The sequence below is a fragment of the Oncorhynchus nerka genome, linkage group LG20, assembly GCF_034236695.1.
Source record: "Oncorhynchus nerka isolate Pitt River linkage group LG20, Oner_Uvic_2.0, whole genome shotgun sequence".
In the NCBI taxonomy this organism is placed as follows: Eukaryota; Metazoa; Chordata; class Actinopteri; order Salmoniformes; family Salmonidae; genus Oncorhynchus; species Oncorhynchus nerka.
In genome coordinates, this window is record NC_088415.1 from 55,899,832 (window position 1) to 55,921,242 (window position 21,411).

At 47.0% G+C, this 21,411-nt stretch overlaps 1 protein-coding gene across 1 annotated transcript; it reads left to right on the top strand.

The window, feature by feature from the left end:
- Positions 1-73: 73 nt before the first annotated feature.
- LOC115101555 (junctional cadherin 5-associated protein-like) lies at positions 74-17,226 on the top strand. Its single transcript, XM_065006074.1, has 3 exons — positions 74-559; positions 4,772-9,084; positions 17,123-17,226. Exons 1-3 carry the CDS (start codon positions 177-179, stop codon positions 17,224-17,226), a joined length of 4,800 nt encoding a protein of 1,599 aa, XP_064862146.1. The 5' UTR covers positions 74-176.
- The last annotated feature ends 4,185 nt before the right edge of the window (positions 17,227-21,411 follow it).

Here is a 21,411-nt window from a genome sequence, read left to right on the forward strand (position 1 = left end):
GTAACTAGAAATCATTGGTAGTTATGCTATTGAAGCTAGCTAATTGTTACCTCTCTTCTCCCCATAGGGATGGCCTCTGCTGAGCCTTTGTGCTCCAGTTTCTACCACCAGCACTGCGCTTAAGGAACAAAATAAACACCTTCGCCCTCCTGCTGCCAAGACAGACACACACCACCATGTACAGCGTGGAGGACCTCCTCATTTCTCACGGATACAAACTGCCCAAGACAAGCATCCCCTGCCTCTCTTCAACTTCATCCGCCACCGCGCCTTACGAAAAGCAGTGCCACGCCGCCGCCGATTGCCACCGTGAAACCCCAGCAGCAGAGAACCAGAGATCTGGTCGTGGTGGACCACTGAACGGGAATGAACAGGCGGGAGACAGAGGGGCCTGCGTCTTCAGCAGCAGCAGGCAGGCACTACTGGCGAAGGGCTACCCCGGCAGCTGCGACAATGAGAGCGGCGGGGAAAGGAACCAAAGGAGAAAAGAAGCTGTCAGCGGTAACCTAGGTGACAGCCTCGCACAGCCCCTGGGCGATTCTCTCGCCACGGATAGCGGGTGAGTTTTTGTCTCTCTCTCTGTTTTGAAATCCCCACCATACATTCCCTCCCTTTTTTTGTTTTGCCGGGCCCTTCGGCATTGCATGCAAAGCCAAGCCAAGCCACTCAGTCTACACGGCGCAGGAGGATGCGTTCTCTTCCTTCCTTCCAGAGCTGCAGAACGAACACTGAGGCTGCTGCACCACTTTCTTGTCTTGCCAGATGCTGCGAATGCCACACTGTTCCCTATATAGTACACTACTTATAGGGATTAGGGTTCCATTTGGTCAAAAGAAGTGCACTGTATAAGGCAGTGGTCACCAACCTTTTCTGAGTCAAGATCACTTTCCCAGTCAAAAAGCACTCAGATAAAAAATAAATAAACACGACTTCAAAAATGTAACATTAACCTACTAAAAACTATTCTGTAGGATTGAGGTTTGTGCAGTAGGTCTAATACATTATCACAGCATATAGGCAAATGCCTGTCCAGCCAATATTGTTATTCTCAGGCCATATTTCAAAACTTGAGCTTTGATAACAAAATAGATCAGTTGGTGTAGCACTTGCGAGGCACTGTGGAGCATAAACTGAAATAATTTGCTTGTTTATTTCACTGGACTGATGGTACCTGCATCTGATGGTCATGGTGCTTTCAAGACAACTGGGAACTTGAAAAAAAGAGAGAGGTCAAATCATGACGTCAGTGATCATCAGGCTGGAAAGTTAGCAGTCTAGAAAGATGCCAGAGTTTCCTACTTGAATATCCGAGTTCAAAAAGATGTTCTCAGTCGGATCTCGCCCCCCCCCCCCCCCCGAGTTCTCAGTTGTCTTGAATGCACTGAAGTTGGAGATTTCCATTTGTTTTGAACACAGCATTCGTCTCAGCGGAGGGAGGGGGAGAGCAGCAGAGGGTCTGCCTCTCACAGTACCTGCTCTCTCCTTCCTTTTCTCTGGTGAGACTGACCAGAGAGAGAGGGGAAATCATCTTCCACTTGATGGCAAAACCCCAGTTGCACCGCATCTACCTCAGGCACAAATTCATATTGTTCCTATGACCAGAGAAATAAAGACACTATCGATACACTTGGCTACTCATTCAACTGGAAGTAGGGAGCAGCACATTGTATGGTTTGTAATAGTATAAAAACGTAGAAATGAACTCACTCATAAAAACAGCAGTTCTTTGGAGTGTTCTTTGACAGTCTCTCTCTGGTTATGGTTTTAAAAGTGGTGAAATCTCACATAGGCTAGTATAAACTTTGCCGTGGCCGGTGTCGTGGATGCTGTAGGCGTGATGATTTGAGCGCAGTAGGGGCACTCGATTTAGCTACAGCTCTTCCAGTCTGCCGGGTAGGTGGAGTTTGTCTGTTCAGAATGGGAACACTTCGCCCGGTGTTAGCTACAGCTCTTCCAGTCTGCCGGGTAGGTGGAGTTTGTCTGTTCAGAATGGGAACACTTCGCCCGGTGTTAGCTACAGCTCTTCCAGTCTGCCGGGTAGGTGGAGTTTGTCTGTTCAGAATGGGAACACTTCGCCCGGTGTTAGCTACAGCTCTTCCAGTCTGCCGGGTAGGTGGAGTTTGTCTGTTCAGAATGGGAACACTCCGCCCGGTGTTAGCTACAGCTCTTCCAGTCTGCCGGGTAGGTGGAGTTTGTCTGTTCAGAATGGGAACACTCCACCCGGTGTTAGCTACAGCTCTTCCAGTCTGCCGGGTAGGTGGAGTTTGTCTGTTCAGAATGGGAACACTCCACCCGGTGTTAGCTACAGCTCTTCCAGTCTGCCGGGTAGGTGGAGTTTGTCTGTTCAGAATGGGAACACTTCACCCGGTGTTAGCTACAGCTCTTCCAGTCTGCCGGGTAGGTGGAGTTTGTCTGTTCAGAATGGGAACACTTCACCCGGTGTTAGCTACAGCTCTTCCAGTCTGCCGGGTAGGTGGAGTTTGTCTGTTCAGAATGGGAACACTCCACCCGGTGTTAGCTACAGCTCTTCCAGTCTGCCGGGTAGGTGGAGTTTGTCTGTTCAGAATGGGAACACTCCACCCGGTGTTAGCTACAGCTCTTCCAGTCTGCCGGGTAAGTGGACTTTGTCTGTTCAGAATGGGAACACTTCGCCCGGTGTTAGCTACAGCTCTTCCAGTCTGCCGGGTAAGTGGAGTTTGTCTGTTCAGAATGGGAACACTTCGCCCGGTGTTAGCTACAGCTCTTCCAGTCTGCCGGGTAAGTGGAGTTTGTCTGTTCAGAATGGGAACACTTCACCCGGTGTTAGCTACAGCTCTTCCAGTCTGCCGGGTAGGTGGAGTTTGTCTGTTCAGAATGGAAACACTTCACCCGGTGTGCAGGGCTTCTGAATGAAACTAACAGGGCAAAACACAAATAAACATGTCAAAAAGCAAGCGTTTGTCATTAACTTTTCTATAGAAATGTTTGGATGATCGATTAAGAATGGCTAGACCGGTTGGTGACCACTGATATAGGGAGTAAGGTGCCATTTGTAATGACACCATGATGGATGATGATGTATACAGGGTTATCCTCCAATTGATTTAGTATTCGTCAATAGACTCTTCACAGTCTTTAGTACCTACAGTATGGTTGTTCAGATAGGCTACTATAGATCTATATGTAGCCTCATAGTTACATGAAACTGCATAAAGCTCACAATAGATTATATTATAGCCCTCCCTGAATTTCACTTCGTTACTACTCTAGGTTACTGATATTTAGTCTTGCGTCCCAAGTGGCACACTATTCCCTATATAGTGCCCTAGGGCTCGTAGTGAGCTGTATAGGGAATAGGGTGCCATTAGGGACATTACTCTGACTGCTGTCCATTGACTGGGTGCATGCCTTAATGTGTAGATAATCAGGTGCATCACACAGCCTGAAGGCCACTCTTTTTTGCATTAGATTTTTTTAGGATCATTATTACACAATTACATTAAATCCTATTTCTGGTCCTCCGAAAGGGGCGGTGAAAAGTAGGAAGTAGCCCATATATGGTGTCAAGTTTTTGGATAAGAGCGTCTGCTAAATGACTTAAATGTTAAATGTTCTAAGTACTCTGTTCAGAATATATCCCAGAACTTGGTTTGGAAATAAATTTGTTTATTTTTAGATGAATTTACATTTTACAAGCCCCACTGTAGCCAAGTCTCCTGCCAGTAGCCAAGTCTCCTGCCAGTAGCCAAGTTTCCTGCCAGTAGCCAAGTCTCCTGCCAGTAGCCAAGTCTCCTGCCAGTAGCCAAGTCTCCTGCCAGTAGCCAAGTCTCCTGAATTGGATTGAATGGATAAGAAATAGGAAAATGGAGTTGTCTGTCACTCTGCATATGGTCACATCACGTGATGGGAAACTGGCATTTATAAACAAGTCAAGCATTTCTTGCTCAGACTTGAAGCGCGCTTAGCAGTGGCAGCAGGGGCAGGCAGTGCCTTTTCCCTACATAGTGCACTACTTTTAACCAGAGAGCCTTATGAACCTTGGTTAAAAGTAGTGCACTATATAGGGAATTTTGTGCCATTTTGGACATAGGAATCTACAACTGTCCATCTCCAACCCAAGAGGGGAGAGCCAGACAGCACACATATCTGATGGAAGTGTTTGAGTCAGAGGCTCTCAACTCCCTTGAAGATACCATTAAAATGTACGTCTGCTGCAATATGATTTGCATATTAAAACACACGCTGACCTTAATTCAGAAAGCTGGGAATCGTATCAAATGCAAAGAGGCTCTCCCCTCTTGGGTTGGAGATGGACAGTTGTAAATTCCTACGGCAATGTCCAAAATGGCACCCTATTCCCTATATAGTGCACTACTTAGGACCAGAGTCATATAGGCGAATCGGGGGCCATGTGGGATGCAGTACCTCTTCACCCCCAAAGCCAAAACATCAGCTTAGAGGCTAGCCAGAGATACCAGCGTTTTAAATGTCACAATTATCAATATTGCATCAAATCATGGCAGGCTGGTCAGCATTGTATCATCACAGTTAAACAAGCTTCTGCAACCTAAAATACTTAAAGAGTTTCATTATTTTTGGTGTTATCACTGCAACCTAGCCACAGTTTTGCCATTTATGTTCATGTGCAAAAACCAAATAATCATACATACAGGTTGTTAGTGTTACAACATGTTTACGGTTTATAATATGTTTTGATGTTATTGTAAATATTACATTTTTTAAATTAATGAATTAATATTGTGCACTGAATTGTGCATTCTTCTCTTTCCAGGTTCTATGACGCGCCCAGCTTAACCTATTCTGAGCAGGTCGAGAGAAGAGAGCAGTTGGATGAGAGGGATGTCTTCTACTGGAGGAGGAGAGGCCAGGACTTCAGTGTCCTCCTGGATTACGCCGACGGCCGGGAGCTGAGAGCATCCGCTGGCTTTCTGAAGGCCTCTGAGGCGGCATGGCGACCACAGGCCCTGATCGCAGAGGACCATAGGGGAGAGAGGGAGAAGCTGCAGCAGCAGAAGCAGCTATGGGAAGACACCTCCATCTCCTGGCTGAGAGAGGCCGATGCGGCTCCTAGACAGTTAAGGGTAGTGACTGGGGTGACTGGGGAGCGGAAGTGCCAGAGCCTGGGCACAGAGGAGTGGAAGCCTGCAGTGGGGCTGGGGAGGCAGCTGTCGGATGGGGAGGGCGAGAGGTGGGCTCAGGAGCAGCAGCACCGCCTGAGGACTCAAGAGAGCACTGGTTCTATCCTCCCCAGAACCAGAAGGATGTCCCAGTCCCTCCCCAGAGTGTTGTCACCTGCTGGAGCTACTGAACACGCAAACACACTGTCCAGTTTGGTCAGTTTCCAGCTTCGACCAGGCCAGGTTGATAGACAGAGAGTGAACAGCACCGTATTTTCCGGGCCTTATAGTCGGTATTACCACAGTGCCGCAGTCAGCAGGGACCGGTGGGCCAGGAACAGTTGGCAAAGCGTTGGACATGTTGCACTTTTACCAAAGCCCAGGTTCAGCAGGCCTGTCAAGCCTCCATCATACGAAATACACCAGCAGACTAGGGGTAGCCAGGAGATGCTCGCTGTAGCTGTAATAGATCAGCAGGGAGGGTCCAAACAACTGAAAGACAACAGGCCTGTCTATTACCCACGGGATGGAGAATTGCAAAGACAAGACTATTTTGCACAACACTCTGCTATCTTTGGCATGGAGCCCCCCGGTTATATCCCGCCCCCGTCTTATAAGAGAGCCCTGCCCCCAATCAGGGGAGGACCAATCAACCGCAACGAAGTGGCAAACTATAAGTGGAGGGGGGACATGAAGATACAGATGCATATGCCTATGAGCTCAGAGGCGGGAAAGTGGTTCTCCGGACAGACAGGAGGGTCGTGGCTGGAACACTACGGGGATCGGGGTATACCCTACAGGAAACAGGTTAACGCTAACCCAAACCTTAACCCTGGATACACCGAGGATCTGGGTCATGTTCACTATTTACCCTTTGATAATCCGCGAGTGAGACATATCTCAGGAGGGCCTGGCGGAAATTCTCTTACTGACACTGACAAGTTTATCCGAAACATAAAGAAAGAGACTCCCTGCGCTAACGTTTTAGGACAATCTACACACGATAGTGCCTTTCCCCCCCCACAGGGGCTCTCTCTCAATAACGATTGCCGCAAGACATCTCTCAATGACAACGACGGTGGTAGTAGTACTAGATGGTGCAACAGGGGTTTAATAAACAAAGGAAGTGTAGACAGTGTAGCTCCTGATCAGAGCTGTGGTATCTATCCAACAGCTTTTCACATTAGACCTGCTCAGCAACTGATCAGGCATGTGCACCAAGGTCAAGGTGTGTCAGAAACTGTAACTCAAGTGAAAACGTCAGTCAATGAGCCTGACTCCACAGAGAAAGAGAAACCAAGAAAAACTGACTCAGAGAAAACAGAAAAAAATGAGAAAAAGAGTGTAAAACAAAAACTTAGTGAGACAATATTCTGTTTGGTGTCTGTTCCTGTCCCTCTAACGCCGGGTGGTACGTCCTGTGATCAAAACAACAACAATGACGACGAGAAGCCACCAAGCCCAGTCCGGCCACCAAGCCCAGTGGACAGTCCGAGTGAGAACAAAACGGGCCACTTAACAAACCAAAGTTTCCAAAGCACATCTTCAGCAGAGGCTGAGCTGCAAGCACTAACCGGTAGCATAGCGAGCAGCAGATCAAGCAGCAAAATAGTGAGAAAACTCCCTATTAAACCCCACAAAATAAACCATCACAAGGAGCTGAAACTCTCAGGTGCCTGGCCTGGGAACCAATACCGGGACCAGGAGACCCAAACTAGCCCAGAAGCCCGAAAGCCTCAGCATCCCCCTCCTCCAGGCACTGAAAACAAGGAAGCACAAGACCCTCACGTCCCTGCCCCAGGCTCCTCTGACGTCATCACCCAAGATCCCAGCGGTGTGGGCAATACTGCATTCAGCTGTCCTATAAAAGGGGTGAAGAGCCTGAAACCATCCAGCAACAGCGCCTTTTCCAGAACGGCCACTTTCTCCATTTCCAGCCAGCTGATCAAGAGCACAGCTCACCCGCCAGCAGCGCCACCACCACCACCACCACCCTCAGGAAACACGATGGAGGACAAACCAGCAGCGACCTGCAGTGGGCAGGAAGCCTTCGGTCAGTTCCTGCTGAAGCCCGTCAGCAGGCGGCCATGGGACGCCATCAAGGAGCTGGAGACTATCAACAAAGAGTTCCAGGATCAGCAGCAGAAGCAGCAGAGCAGCAAGAGACCCAGTGTTGACCAGTGCATTGAGGACCTCAACGAGGCCTACAAAGACATCCTAGAGCTAGGCACTGCCAGCAATAACATTTCCAACAATAGTGGTGCTGTGCAGATCCCTGAGCGGATCAAGATAAGGCTGGCGGGGGAGGCAGGGCTCAGCAAGCCCAGCAGCCTTAGGCGCAGTATCGAGAGCTGGTCTGTGTCCGTCGACCCGGAGTACGGGGAGGTTAAGAGTGCTTTCTCCAGACCTGCTGAAAGAAAATCTGTGACTTTCAGCAAGCAGCTAAGAGAGGAGCTCCCTGTCCCACCACGCAAGCCTACAGGATTCAGAGAATACAGGGTTGTTTCGAACTTGTCGCAGAGGAGAAGTAGCTGCAGTGGCAGGACAGTGAAGCTAGACCTCCCTTCGCCTTCGGAGACACCACCGCCTTGTCACTTCACCGGCCCTAGTGACTTTACTGACTCTCCCAGTGATCCCAGCAAGACCAGAGACTTCAGTCCAATGACTCCAACAACGCACACTGCAGCCGAAGTCCCCTGGGCAGATAGGCAGCCGATGCAGGACGCCTCCACACTTACGAGTCCCCCTGACTATGAGGACATATGTCAGTCTTTACAAAAGACCCGAGACTCAGAGGTTAATAAAACGTTCACCGCCATATCTAAACCTGGTGGTGGTAGCTGCGATACAGAGCCTCTAGAGGGAGCCTGTTTAGACTCTGCAGAGGAATGCCCCATTTGTAAAAGAGAGAGCGAGAGCCAGATGTCCAGACCAAGTCCAATGTCTCCGCTCCACGAGGAGTCAAGCCCAGACTTATCCGATCAAAGTAGCGCAACGATTGTTGGCGACCGTGACAGTCCACAAGGAGCTGAAACGTCTGAAGAACCAGCTGAAGGCGAAGGAGACACAAAGGTATCCTCTGACTCTGGCTCAAATCATTCAGAGGCTCAGACAATATGTTGCGATTGGAGGAAGCAGCTGTCACTCATAGATAAGGTGGAGGGGAGTGTCACTGCCGAGAAGACCAAACAAAACCAAGCTCTGGCAGTGGCAGAGGACATTGGCAATCCATACAAACTTAAATGTGCTGAGGGCATTCCAGAGAATGAATCCATAGAGGAGAGGGCAGCCAGGATATTAGGGATTGATGTACCTGCAGAGTCTTTAGTCACAGGGGAGCAGCGGGTTAGAGAGACGGCAACAGAGAGTAAACCCGCTGCTAGTGAAGATACAGAAAGCAGCAGGGCAAACGAACAGACAGTACAAACACATGTGAGAGATCCAGATTCTGAGGAACTGGACTCTGGAACGGTATCTAGAGTGCCTCCTGACAGGCAGGAGGCAAAAGAAAAGGAGACACCACAGGATAACCCAGAGTACATCAGGAGTGCCAAATGGACCCATCTGGGTCGAGAAACTCCAGGTATGCAGGAGTTTCCGCCAGACAGACTACCGCTTTCGGTCCCCATTAACCCTGACCTTAAGCTGTCCCACAGCCTGGAGGGAGAGATGAGGGGCAGAGGACCCTTGCAGCGCGTAGACGCCCTGCAGGATAAGCTGACTGCATCGCCCAGCCACCGGGTGGCGGTAGAGCGCCGGGCACGGATGAAGGAAGTGGACCCAGTGTCGCGCATGAGACGCCTCAGCATCAGGAGCACAGACTCTGGGGGGGAGGAGGGGGAGACCAAGCGTGGCGGTGGGCAAGTGGAAGTGCTCTCCCTACCTGCTTCCTCCCAGAGTGATACTGTGGAAGATAGAGAGGCCTCTGAAGACACAGTGTTGCAAGATGAGGTGTCATCCCTCTCAGGTAGCTACTTCATACATTTGATTTGTTCAAGTATTTTTTCTGTTGAACTGTGTTACATGTTATTCTGAATACAAGTGTTTCATCGAGTTAATAATGTAATATATGTTACACATTTGTGCATAATTTTCACTGCAAAATACACTACAATACCAGAAGTATGTGGATGCCTGCTCGTCGAACCTCTCATTTCAAAATCATGGGCTTTAATATGGAGTTGATTTCCCCCCCTTGCTGCTATAACAGCCTCCACTCATCTGGGAAGGCTTTCCCCTAGATGCTGGAACATTGCTGCGGGGACTTGCTTCCATTCAGCCACAAGAGCACTGATGTTCGGCGATTAGGCCTGCAGGCCTGGCTTGCAGCCGGTGTTCCAATTCATCCCAAAGGTGTTCTATGGGGTTGAGGTCAGGGCTCTGTGCAGGACATTCAAGTTCTTCCACACCGATCTCGACAAACCATATTTGTATGGACCTCGCTTTGTGCACAGGGGCATTGTCATGCTGAAACAGGAAAGGGCCTTCCACAAACTGTTGTCACAAAGTTGGAAGCACAGAATCGTCTAGAATGTCATTGTTTGTTGTAGCATTTAGATTTCCCTTCACTGGAACTAAGGGGCCTAGCCTGAACCATGAAAAACAGCCACAGACCATTATTCCTCCTCCGCCAAACTTTCCAGTTGGCACTATGCATTCGGGCAAGTAGCGTTCTCCTGGCATCCGCCAAACGCAGATTAGTTCGACTGCCAGATGGTGAAGCTTGATTCATCACCCCAGAGAACGCGTTTCCATTGCTCTAGAATCCCATGGCGGCGAGCTTTACACCACTCTAGCCGACGCTTGGCATTGCGCATGGTGATCTTATGCTTGTGTGTGGCTGCTCGGCCATGGAAACCCATTTCATTAAGCTCCCGACGAACAGTTATTGCGTTGACGTTGCTGCCAGAGGCAGTTTGGAACTCTGTAGTGAGTGTTGCAACCGAGAACAGACCATTTCTCATGCTGTATGCGTTTCAGCACTCACCGGTCCCGTTCTGTGAGCTTGTGTGGCCTATCACTTCGCGGATGAGCCACTTTCCACTTCACAATAACAGCACTTCAGTTAATCGGGGCAGCTCTAGCAGGGCAGAAATTTGGCAAACTGACTTGTTGGAAAGGTGACATCCTATCACAGTGCCATGTTGAAAGTCAGAGATCATTCTACTGCCAATGATTGTCTATAGAGATTTAATAGCCGTGTGATCGACTTTATACACCTGTCAGCAACAAGTGTGGCTTTATACACATACATTTGTGGATATAGTGTATAGCAACACAAAAATTGTTTGGCAATGACTTCATGTTTTGTTATTATTATTTGAGTGTTTAGTTTTACTTTAGTGTTATTTTATGAGGCAAGCATTTCAAGCAGTGAAACTCTGGCTGTTACTATGGAGTCTTTCCACAAGAGGGGGCTGTTGTACTTAGATATAACACTTCAAACTAGAGACCTGCACAGGTCAGTTTATTGGAGCCGCCCCCACTCTGTGCCGGCCACATCAAGTCTGAGCCCCATCTGACATCAGGACAGATTTTTTTCCGCAATCCCATCCACCCACATAGAATTGTTCTGAGAGCCGATTCGTGACCCGCCAAATAACATGCATTTATTGAATTGTTTTTACGACAACAGCGCAGTAGGCTTTAAGGCTATTCCCATTCCCTTCATGAATTCATTTGTCTATTCAACATTTGGATAAAAGGAAACCTTGCCATGAATTAAGAATAATAAAATCTTATTTTTACAATGGGATGCTCAAATCCCTTTGAAAATTAGCCTTCTTCTTACCTAATGAAAGCCTATTGCCGACAGAACAAAACAATAGTTTTATATTCAATATTGTTTAGCTAATCAAGTAGTTTAATTGAAACTAATTAAACAATTCCCAAACCGTATAGGCTGCAGATTTATTTAGTAGGGGCATTTGCATCTCAAAGGACCCATGAGCACCAACATATGAAGTTTTTAGGAGCATGTCAAATGAAAGCTAAGAGTATTTTTTTTATTTTAATTAAGGCATATATACATTTCCATCCTAAAAATTAAGATTAACCAAAGGCTTTGAATTCTGATCTTTTTTTATTTTTTACTGAATTCAAGTTTGCTTATGAGTTAAAGTGATTAAAACTCTGCTGTTACCAAATTGGTAGCAGAATGACAGAAAAATGTGTAACGGAATTACTGCAATTGATTTGGATACAATGGGACATCATAATAGTCACAAACCACAGGTTGGTCACCTGCTATGGTCCAACCAAATGTGATATTTTTTGGTGGCGGAGCTCATTAGAATAATAGCCAGTGTGTGAGGGAATCCCCTCCTATTTGAATGGCCTGTGGCCCACGTAAAACCTTTCCTGGTCAGAGGAATAAGGGAACCTTACAGAGTTAACACACACACACACACACACACACAGGGAACTTTATTGAAAGAAGTATGGACATGGAAATGGTCTGAAAGTACAGAGAAAGAGAAATAATGAGTACTATACATGTAATAACATGGGTATAAACAGTGCAACAGTGCAAAGTAATGCATAGAGTAATGACCACAATAGCTCAAGTAGTGATAATGATAAATAGAACAAAGAACTGTAGAAATGTAAACATGTTACCTGAACAGTAATAACATTACAGGGAATAGATAAGAGCAACCGCGACTAACAGTAACAGTAAACACACACAAATCTCAACCATAACAACAATAAACACTACCCACTTCTACCCACGCTGCCATAAATCCACCTCTTATCTGTGCTGAAGGAAACGTTATCCGGACTGGGTCCATTTATGGGGATGCAAGAGCATGCATCGGGCCTGATTAGACAGTGCAGGATCAGCTAGATGTCCTTTGCCAATCAGAGGTTGTATGATCAGCTCATGTACAGAGTGTGGGGCAAGTGGTCACCAGTTGATTGGCTAAGACCACAGGGCTGAACACTGAACAATATTTCCTCACATGAGAGCCAGACTCAGCAGAGCCAAACAAACAATTGCGCACAAAAAAAAAACTGTAAATTAAAGTGTGCTGCAGCGCTGTCAGCAGGGGGGATTCTCTATACAGTGTGTGGAATAATGCCTACAAATGCTAAAGGAGATTGCATATTTATATCTTTGTGTGTCTATTCAGGATACATCTATATTAATAGAATGATATGCATAATTATGGATATGACTTTCTGTATAGTACAGATCAGGGACCTGATTACCGGAATTCCATTTCCGGATGTAAATCCACTTCACACCTACTGTAGTTCAATAACCAAAATATTTTCCTAACTCAAGGTGTCATGTCATAGCTGACAGCCCATTCTTTCTGCAGACATCTCTGAATCTCCTTCTCCACAATGACTCCAAACCAGGCATTTCACTCGGACACCACCTGTTTCCACTAAGGTGTATTTCAGCGTTATAACCTTTCTTTTGATTGATTCTGTTACGTTAGCCAAGTGAGGAGTCAGGGAAAATAAACTTGGCTATGTATTGTCGTGTGGCGAAAGGGAACGAACATAAGCCCTGCACGTGGATAGCACCACACAAATAGGCTCCCAGCAAACATGTCCACATTGGCACATTTACATTTTACATTTAAGTCATTTAGCAGACGCTCTTATCCAGAGCGACTTACAAATTGGTGCGTTCACCTTAAGACATCCAGTGGAACAGCCACTTTACAATAGTGCATCTAAATATTTTAAGGGGGGGGTGAGAAGGATTACTTTATCCTATCCTAGGTATTCCTGAAAGAGGTGGGGTTTCAGGTGTCTCCGGAAGGTGGTGATTGACTCCGCTGTCCTGGCGTCGTGAGGGAGTTTGTTCCACCATTGGGGGGCCAGAGCAGCGAACAGTTTTGACTGGGCTGCGCGGGAACTGTACTTCCTCAGTGGTAGGGAGGCGAGCAGGCCAGAGGTGGATGAACGCAGTGCCCTTGTTTGGGTGTAGGGCCTGATCAGAGCCTGGAGGTACTGAGGTGCCGTTCCCCTCACAGCTCCGTAGGCAAGCACCATGGTCTTGTAGCGGATGCGAGCTTCAACTGGAAGCCAGTGGAGAGAGCGGAGGAGCGGGGTGACGTGAGAGAACTTGGGAAGGTTGAACACCAGACGGGCTGCAGCGTTCTGGATGAGTTGTAGGGGTTTAATGGCACAGGCAGGGAGCCCAGCCAACAGCGAGTTGCAGTAATCCAGACGGGAGATGACAAGTGCCTGGATTAGGACCTGCGCTGCTTCCTGTGTGAGGCAGGGTCGTACTCTGCGGATGTTGTAGAGCATGAACCTACAAGAACGGGCCACCGCCTTGATGTTAGTTGAGAACGACAGGGTGTTGTCCAGGATCACGCCAAGGTTCTTAGCGCTCTGGGAGGAGGACACAGTGGAGTTGTCAACCGTGATGGCGAGATCATGGAATGGGCAGTCCTTCCCGGGAGGAAGAGCAGCTCCGTCTTGCCGAGGTTCAGCTTGAGGTGGTGATCCGTCATCCACACTGATATGTCTGCCAGACATGCAGAGATGCGATTCGCCACCTGGTCATCAGAAGGGGAAAGGAGAAGATTAATTGTGTGTCGTCTGCATAGCAATGATAGGAGAGACCATGTGAGGTTATGACAGAGCCAAGTGACTTGGTGTATAGCGAGAATAGGAGAGGGCCTAGAACAGAGCCCTGGGGGACGCCAGTGGTGAGAGCGCGTGGTGAGGAGACAGATTCTCGCCACGCCACCTGGTAGGAGCGACCTGTCAGGTAGGACGCAATCCAAGCGTGGGCCGCGCCGGAGATGCCCAACTCGGAGAGGGTGGAGAGGAGGATCTGATGGTTCACAGTATCGAAGGCAGCCGATAGGTCTAGAAGGATGAGAGCAGAGGAGAGAGAGTTAGCTTTAGCAGTGCGGAGGGCCTCCGTGATACAGAGAAGAGCAGTCTCAGTTGAATGACTAGTCTTGAAACCTGACTGATTTGGATCAAGAAGGTCATTCTGAGAGAGATAGCGGGAGAGCTGGCCAAGGACGGCACGTTCGAGAGTTTTGGAGAGAAAAGAAAGAAGGGATACTGGTCTGTAGTTGTTGACATCGGAGGGATCGAGTGTAGGTTTTTTCAGAAGGGGTGCAACTCTCGCTCTCTTGAAGACAGAAGGGACGTAGCCAGCGGTCAGGGATGAGTTGATGAGCGAGGTGAGGTAAGGGAGAAGGTCTCCGGAAATGGTCTGGAGAAGAGAGGAGGGAATAGGGTCAAGCGGGCAGGTTGTTGGGCGGCCGGCCGTCACAAGACGCGAGATTTCATCTGGAGAGAGAGGGGAGAAAGAGGTCAGAGCACAGGGTAGGGCAGTGTGAGCAGAACCAGCGGTGTCGTTTGACTTAGCAAACGAGGATCGGATGTCGTCGACCTTCTTTTCAAAATGGTTGACGAAGTCATCTGCGGAGAGGGAGGGGGGGGGGGGGAGGAGGATTCAGGAGGGAGGAGAAGGTGGCAAAGAGCTTCCTAGGGTTAGAGGCAGATGCTTGGAATTTAGAGTGGTAGAAAGTGGCTTTAGCAGCAGAGACAGAAGAGGAAAATGTAGAGAGGAGGGAGTGAAAGGATGCCAGGTCCGCAGGGAGGCGAGTTTTCCTCCATTTCCGCTCGGCTGCCCGGAGCCCTGTTCTGTGAGCTCGCAATGATTCGTCGAGCCACGGAGCAGGAGGGGAGGACCGAGCCGGCCTGGAGGATAGGGGACATAGAGAATCACGGGATGCAGAAAGGGAGGAGAGGAGGGTTGAGGAGGCAGAATCAGGAGATAGGTTGGAGAAGGTTTGAGCAGAGGGAAGAGATGATAGGATGGAAGAGGAGAGAGTAGCGGGGGAGAGAGAGCGAAGATTGGGACGGCGCGATACCATCCGAGTAGGGGCAGTGTGGGAAGTGTTGGATGAGAGCAAGAGGGAAAAGGATACAAGGTAGTGGTCGGAGACTTGGAGGGGAGTTGCAGTGAGGTTAGTGGAAGAACAGCATCTAGTAAAGATGAGGTCGAGCGTATTGCCTGCCTTGTGAGTAGAGGGGAAGGTGAGAGGGTGAGGTCAAAAGAGGAGAGGAGTGGAAAGAAGGAGGCAGAGAGGAATGAGTCAAAGGTAGACGTGGGGAGGTTAAAGTCGCCCAGAACTGTGAGAGGTGAGCCGTCCTCAGGAAAGGAGCTTATCAAGGCATCAAGCTCATTGATGAACTCTCCGAGGGAACCTGGAGGGCGATAAATAATAAGGATGTTAAGCTTGAAAGGGCTGGTAACTGTGACAGCATGGAATTCAAAGGAGGCGATAGACAGATGGGTAAGGGGAGAAAGAGAGAATGACCACTTGGGAGAGATGAGGATCCCGGTGCCACCACCCCGCTGACCAGAAGCTCTCGGGGTGTGCGAGAACACGTGGGCGGACGAAGAGAGAGCAGTAGGAGTAGCAGTGTTATCTGTGGTGATCCATGTTTCCGTCAGTGCCATGAAGTCGAGGGACTGGAGGGAGGCATAGGCTGAGATGAACTTTGCCTTGTTGGCCGCAGATCGGCAGTTCCAGAGGCTACCGGAGACCTGGAACTCCACGTGGGTCGTGCGCGCTGGGACCACCAGATTAGAGTGGCCGCGGCCACGCGGTGTGGAGCGTTTGTATGGTCTGTGCAGAGAGGAGAGAACAGGGATAGACAGACACATAGTTGACAGGCTACAGAAGAGGCTACGCTAATGCAAAGGAGATTGGAATGACAAGTGGACTACACGTCTCGAATGTTCAGAAAGTTAAGCTTACGTAGCAGGAATCTTATTGACTAAAATAATTCAAATGATACAGTACTGCTGAAGTAGGCTAGCTGGCAGTGGCTGCGTTGTTGTTGTTCTATCTCTCTATAGTGCTGTTTCTTGTATTATGGTCTCTTGTTTCTTTAGAGGTTTCACTTTGTTGTCCTTTTCTTTTCCTTTTTCTTCTGTCCTTATTTTGTCTTCCTTTCTTCTGTTAACTAGATATTTTTTGTTGTTATTATTTGTAAGCTAGCTAGCTTCTTCCAGGAGAGTCCCTAGCAACTGCTTAGCAACAAGTAAACAATTCAGCTAGCAATTCAGCTAGCTAAGATAACTGTACAATTTTATGAAAAATAGTTACTTCTTCAAAAGCCTGTCTTTTTGGTTTGTTCCTTGTTTTGTCTTCTATTGAGTCTGGCAGTTTTCTCTTGATTTTTTCGATGTACTTCACTCTAAAAAACCATTTAAATCTCAATATATACAGGAGCTCATTTTTCAGCAGCTGCTCAATTTAGCACTCCGGAACACACAATGTGACCCAATGTGGGCTAAAATATTGACCCCATAGAGGCTGCCAACATTGGGCCAATGTGCCTTTTCTATTTAATAGGAATGTATTTCTTAATAACAATTTAATTCAATGCATAAATGTAATAATTCTCAAGCCCTGAATGTACTTGGGGAAAGTCATACATTGTATCAGAAAGACAACGAAGTTGTTACTATCATACATATATTTTTACATGAGAAACTTAAGTCTCATGTCACATGCACTTTATTTTTTTTATTTTTTTTTAAAGGCTTCATCATTGGTAGTGTACAAGATTATTTTTTAAATCGGCATCAAACTGTCACACAGAACACTTAGCTGCAATATGTTACTTTTTGGGTGACCTGACCAATAACAGAAATGTGTGTTATAGATCTGTAATTCTCATTGTAAGCAAGTGTGGCAAGCCTGGTGTGGGCTAGCCCCTGTTGGGCTTGGTGTGGGCTGGCCCCTGATGGGCTGTTGTAGGCTAGCCTGTGTTGGGCTTTTGTGGAGGCTAGTCCACATTGAGCTTGGTGTGGCTGGCCCACCATGGGCTGGTGTGGGCTAGTCTGTGTTGGGCTGTTGTGGGTTTGGTGTAGGCTAGTCCACATTGAGCTTGGTGTGGCTGGCCCACCATGGGCTGGTGTGGGCTAGCCTGTGTTGTGCTGGTGTAGGCTAGCCCATGTTGGGATGATATCGGTAGCTTGTGTTGGGATTGGTGTGGGCTAGCCATGCCCACCGAATTCCCACATGGGGCCAATGGGGTCATGTTTGCCGGTCTACTAATGGAGAGTTCCATGCTTCCCTTCCTCGCTGAGTGGCTGGTAACCTAAGCCTAGGCTATGTCTGCCTCACCACTTACATAGCCTAATGGAATACACAACATATATATTATCTTCAGTGGTGAATCGTGACTATAGGACCTAGGCGTTCAGAGGGACCAAAATCTTCCAATATGTTGTATAAATAAAAACAAATCTAGTAAATAACAGAAGACATATCACTTAATGCACCCGACATGATATTTTCTGTAGTCGGGACCATTCTAGTGATATTTTTTATCACGTTATGAATGAATCAAACACATCAAAAGGTGACAGGCTCATGGTGCTGAAAGGACAGCGACCGTAATACCTGTGCACTCCATGGCACTGAAGGAGAGACCATTTTGGTCAAACATACATGGCTCACAAACAGGCAACAGCAGTCACACACAGCATCAAATAATGTTCAAGATTATGCATCCCATTCACTCCAGTTGGCCCCATGAAATCATACCAATACAAAAGCACAATCATTTCACGTCCAAAATTAAACAAACCAACTATGACTTCCCATTGCAAATATATTTTAATCACGTTCATCGCACTAACCGGTGATCTGAAGTTTAAAATGCAACAATACTTCACAGTAATTATTTTCGAAGAGATGTGCCACTCACCAGATGATCATTTGTAAACAAAGTTTGAATGTTAGTGTTGAAATAGCTGATGCTAACAAATTAGCAACATCCACCTTGAAGTTGATAGCTGCTGCAGCCGCCATCGTAACTCTACAACAACACAAGCTAGTTAACGTTACATGCTGACAATGTTACATGCGCTGCAAATTCAAATGTACACATACAAGTTGTTCAATCATTTCAGCCACACTGCTCTCGTATCAACGAGCGTCTGCATAGCCAGGCGCTGAAATAGAACTTGGTTCCATTTTTTACCATTGACGCACTGCAAGTACCGTCTCTCCCACCTTGGTTTTTAGGAGCTGTAACGTGCGCTGAGAGTCGGGAAACAAGTTCAGAGAGTGAATAATATAATGCATATACGCGAACCATGACCAACGCACAGCCATGAAACTGAAAAAGAAACAATGGCGCCTGGGGAAGGAACCAAAGAGAGTGGCATATATAGGGAAGGTAATCAGGGACGTGATTAGAGTCCAGGTGAGCATAACGATGCTGACAGGTGTGTGCCATAACGAGGAGAGGGAGCACAAGCGACAGGAGCATATACCCACGTGGTGTAATTGAAAGATGAACTGGGGTCCACACTCCAGTCCAGTTGTTCGCGGTAATGCACCTTAAAGTTGGTTGCCAACCGCCATATAAAGTCCATAGATGAAGAAGAAGACTGAAGGGGGCGAGGTTACTAGAAACAAACTAGGTTTCCCCTTTTATCTGTGGATTAATTGTCGGAGTAGAGAATACACCATTTTGTGTGACTCAAAATGGGTCGATATTCTACAAAGATCCAGTAAAAGAAGGATCTTGTAGATTTCAGGTAAAATAACAACAAAAGGTTTATATCCCAGGACAAATGATCAAGCAACAGCAAGCTAGCTGGCTGAATGTCCATGAATGTTTCATAAGTGTTTCGACCTGTCCCCAAATTAATATAGTTGGTTCAGAATTAGTTTTGATATTTCAAACTGCGTGTCCTGATGGACAAAATCAACATGCGAGATGGCGCAAGCGGGCGAATGCGCGTGCCCGATGTAGTCAGCATGTTAGCGTGGGAAGACTACTGCTTGCGACACTGATTATTTTCTCCTGCATGCTCTTACATTTTACATTTTTTCATTTAGCAGACGCTTTTATACAGAGCGACTTACAACCTATTAGTGTATTGCCGCCACCTACTGTATTTGCTGTTTATCAGCCTGCTATTCTGTATTATAAATTCATTACCTCTTGCGCTCAGACTAGTGAGGTGTGTAGGCCTTGGAGAAGTCCTAGACATGTCACAGCAACAACAAAAAACGGTCCCACTCATTGCAAGTATAAATGTGATTGGTTCATTCCACTGTCACTCCAAAATTCTGCTCTAATACAGTTGAATGGCAGAGGCCTTCTGTCCAGCTTCTGAAGGCCTAGCCAATGGCTGGCAGAGCTAGCTAGATTTTTCTACCCAGAGACCACCAATAAAAATCCTTACTGGATTTTTTCTATTCAGTATTAACCCTTCTCTTTCCAACACAAATTGAGGAGATTAAATCTGAAAATTATTACAATTATTGTTAAATGAAATAGAAATTAAAATGTAATTTTGATCAAAAATTTGATCAAAAATAAAATATTTATACATGTTTATAAATCCTTAGGCCTTCTCTGATGTTCTAGAAGGCCCTGATAGTTCCCCACTGATCTTTAGTTCAAATGTTTCCGATCCACAATATAATTGTTCTGAACTGTGAGCCGACTCGCGGGTTGGAAGAATGTTTTCATTCCACCCGCGAGCGGATTTCTTTGGTGGGTCAACCGCGGGTAACCATGGTTATCCGACCCAATGCAGGACTCTCTTCAAACCCACCACCACACACAACTGATATATAATTATTTTAATACATTTTCCAGACATTTTTGTATGAAATACATTTTGGATAATTTATGATGACTGTCACATGATCAGTGGCATGTCAAGAGGGTGGCCCAGAGTGGCCACTAACACTACTAACACAGAGGGGTGCTGTTTGCCTCACTCGGATGCTTCCTCCGGGGAAATAGATTCAGCCTCTTGCGAATTGAAAGAAAATTCTGAAACACTGATAGACACAACTGAGAAATCAATTGATAAGTTTGTTTCTTTTTTTATTGACTTTGGCATCCATAAATCCATAAATGCACATCACTTTGTAGGCTGAATGTCATTACACAGTGTTTGTAATAGATTCCATTCAAATGGCGGATGCACAGTGCACTGTTTGGATGCTGGACTTATTTTGGAGTAAACAAACGTGCGCAGGTACCTACTTATCCTACTATTGAAGTGATTTGTTTGACAATCAGATTTAAACACCACGACATGTCTTTACTATAAAGCCTTGCATACATACTGTAGGAGGTCCCATTAAAAAAAAACAGAGACCCAGGGCCTTCCGAGTGGCACAGCGGTCTAAAGCACTGATCAGTGCTAGAGGCATCACTACAGATCCAGGTTCGATCCCGGGCTGTGTCGCAGCCGGCCGCGACCGGGAGACCCGTGAGGCGGGACATAATTAGCCCAGCGTCGTACGGGTTAGGGGAGGATATTCCCGACTGGGATGTCCTTGTTCCATCACGTTCTAGCAGGCACATCCACACATTGGTGCGGTTGGCTTCCGGGGTAAGCGAGCAGTGTTTCAAGAAGCAGTGTGGCTTGGTGAGGTCGGGTTTTGGAGGATGCATGGCTCTCGACCTTCGCCTCTCCCGAGTCTGCACGGGAATTGCAGCGATGGGACAAGACTGTAACTACCAATTGGGGAGAAAAAAGGGTAGCAAAAAAATTAACAGAGACCCTCGAATCTCACGGTTTAATTTGCACATTTTGAATGGACCTTTCGAGTGAATTTTCTGCTGTATGTTAATACCCTTATATAAAATTCTGACCTTGAATGCAAATACTGCATCAAGAGTTTTGAAATTGATTCATTTGAACAGGGAAATGTACCAAACCTAAGCTGAAGCATTTAATGCATTGATAATCCTAATTAAATAGAACAAATCCACCTTGTATCGATTAAGGTTCAACATTTTATGCCCCCTCCCTAAACTTGGACTGTGCCTCACCTTGGCCACCTCATTCTAAATTGTCTGGACACGCCACTGCACATGATATAAGGTGCATCCCAAATGGCACCCAATTCCCTATGTTGTGTACTATTTTTGACCAGGGCCCATAGGCCTTTGGTCAAATGTAGTGCACTATATAGGGAATAGGGTGCCATTTTTAACGCACACATATTTACTCTAAATGATTAAATGTATCCCTTCTTTCTTTGTATTATACCAGAGGCCTACGACCCAAGCGGAGTGGAGAAAGTGTAGAGCGACTGAGACGCCCATCATCTTTTTCCATCGGAGGTTTAGATCCCTCCAACACTGTGACCTGGCAGCCCACTAGAATGCCTTCATCTTATCCCAACACAGAAATGGCCTTCTTCTCCGACAAGAGCATTGTGTACACCCTCACCCTCGGCGTTGTTGAGTACTATGAGTACCAAGTGTCCCACTGCCAAAAGGGAGGTGTTCCCCCACCTAGGGG

Bases quoted from the DNA above. Each gene is read 5' to 3' on its own strand.
- LOC115101555 (XM_065006074.1), top strand. From the start codon at position 177: ATGTACAGCGTGGAGGACCTCCTCATTTCTCACGGATACAAACTGCCC. The intron at 560-4,771 runs GTGAGTTTTTGT...TTCTCTTTCCAG, and splicing joins TCTCTCGCCACGGATAGCGG to GTTCTATGACGCGCCCAGCT. The intron at 9,085-17,122 runs GTAGCTACTTCA...GGTGTGGGCTAG, and splicing joins TGAGGTGTCATCCCTCTCAG to CCATGCCCACCGAATTCCCA.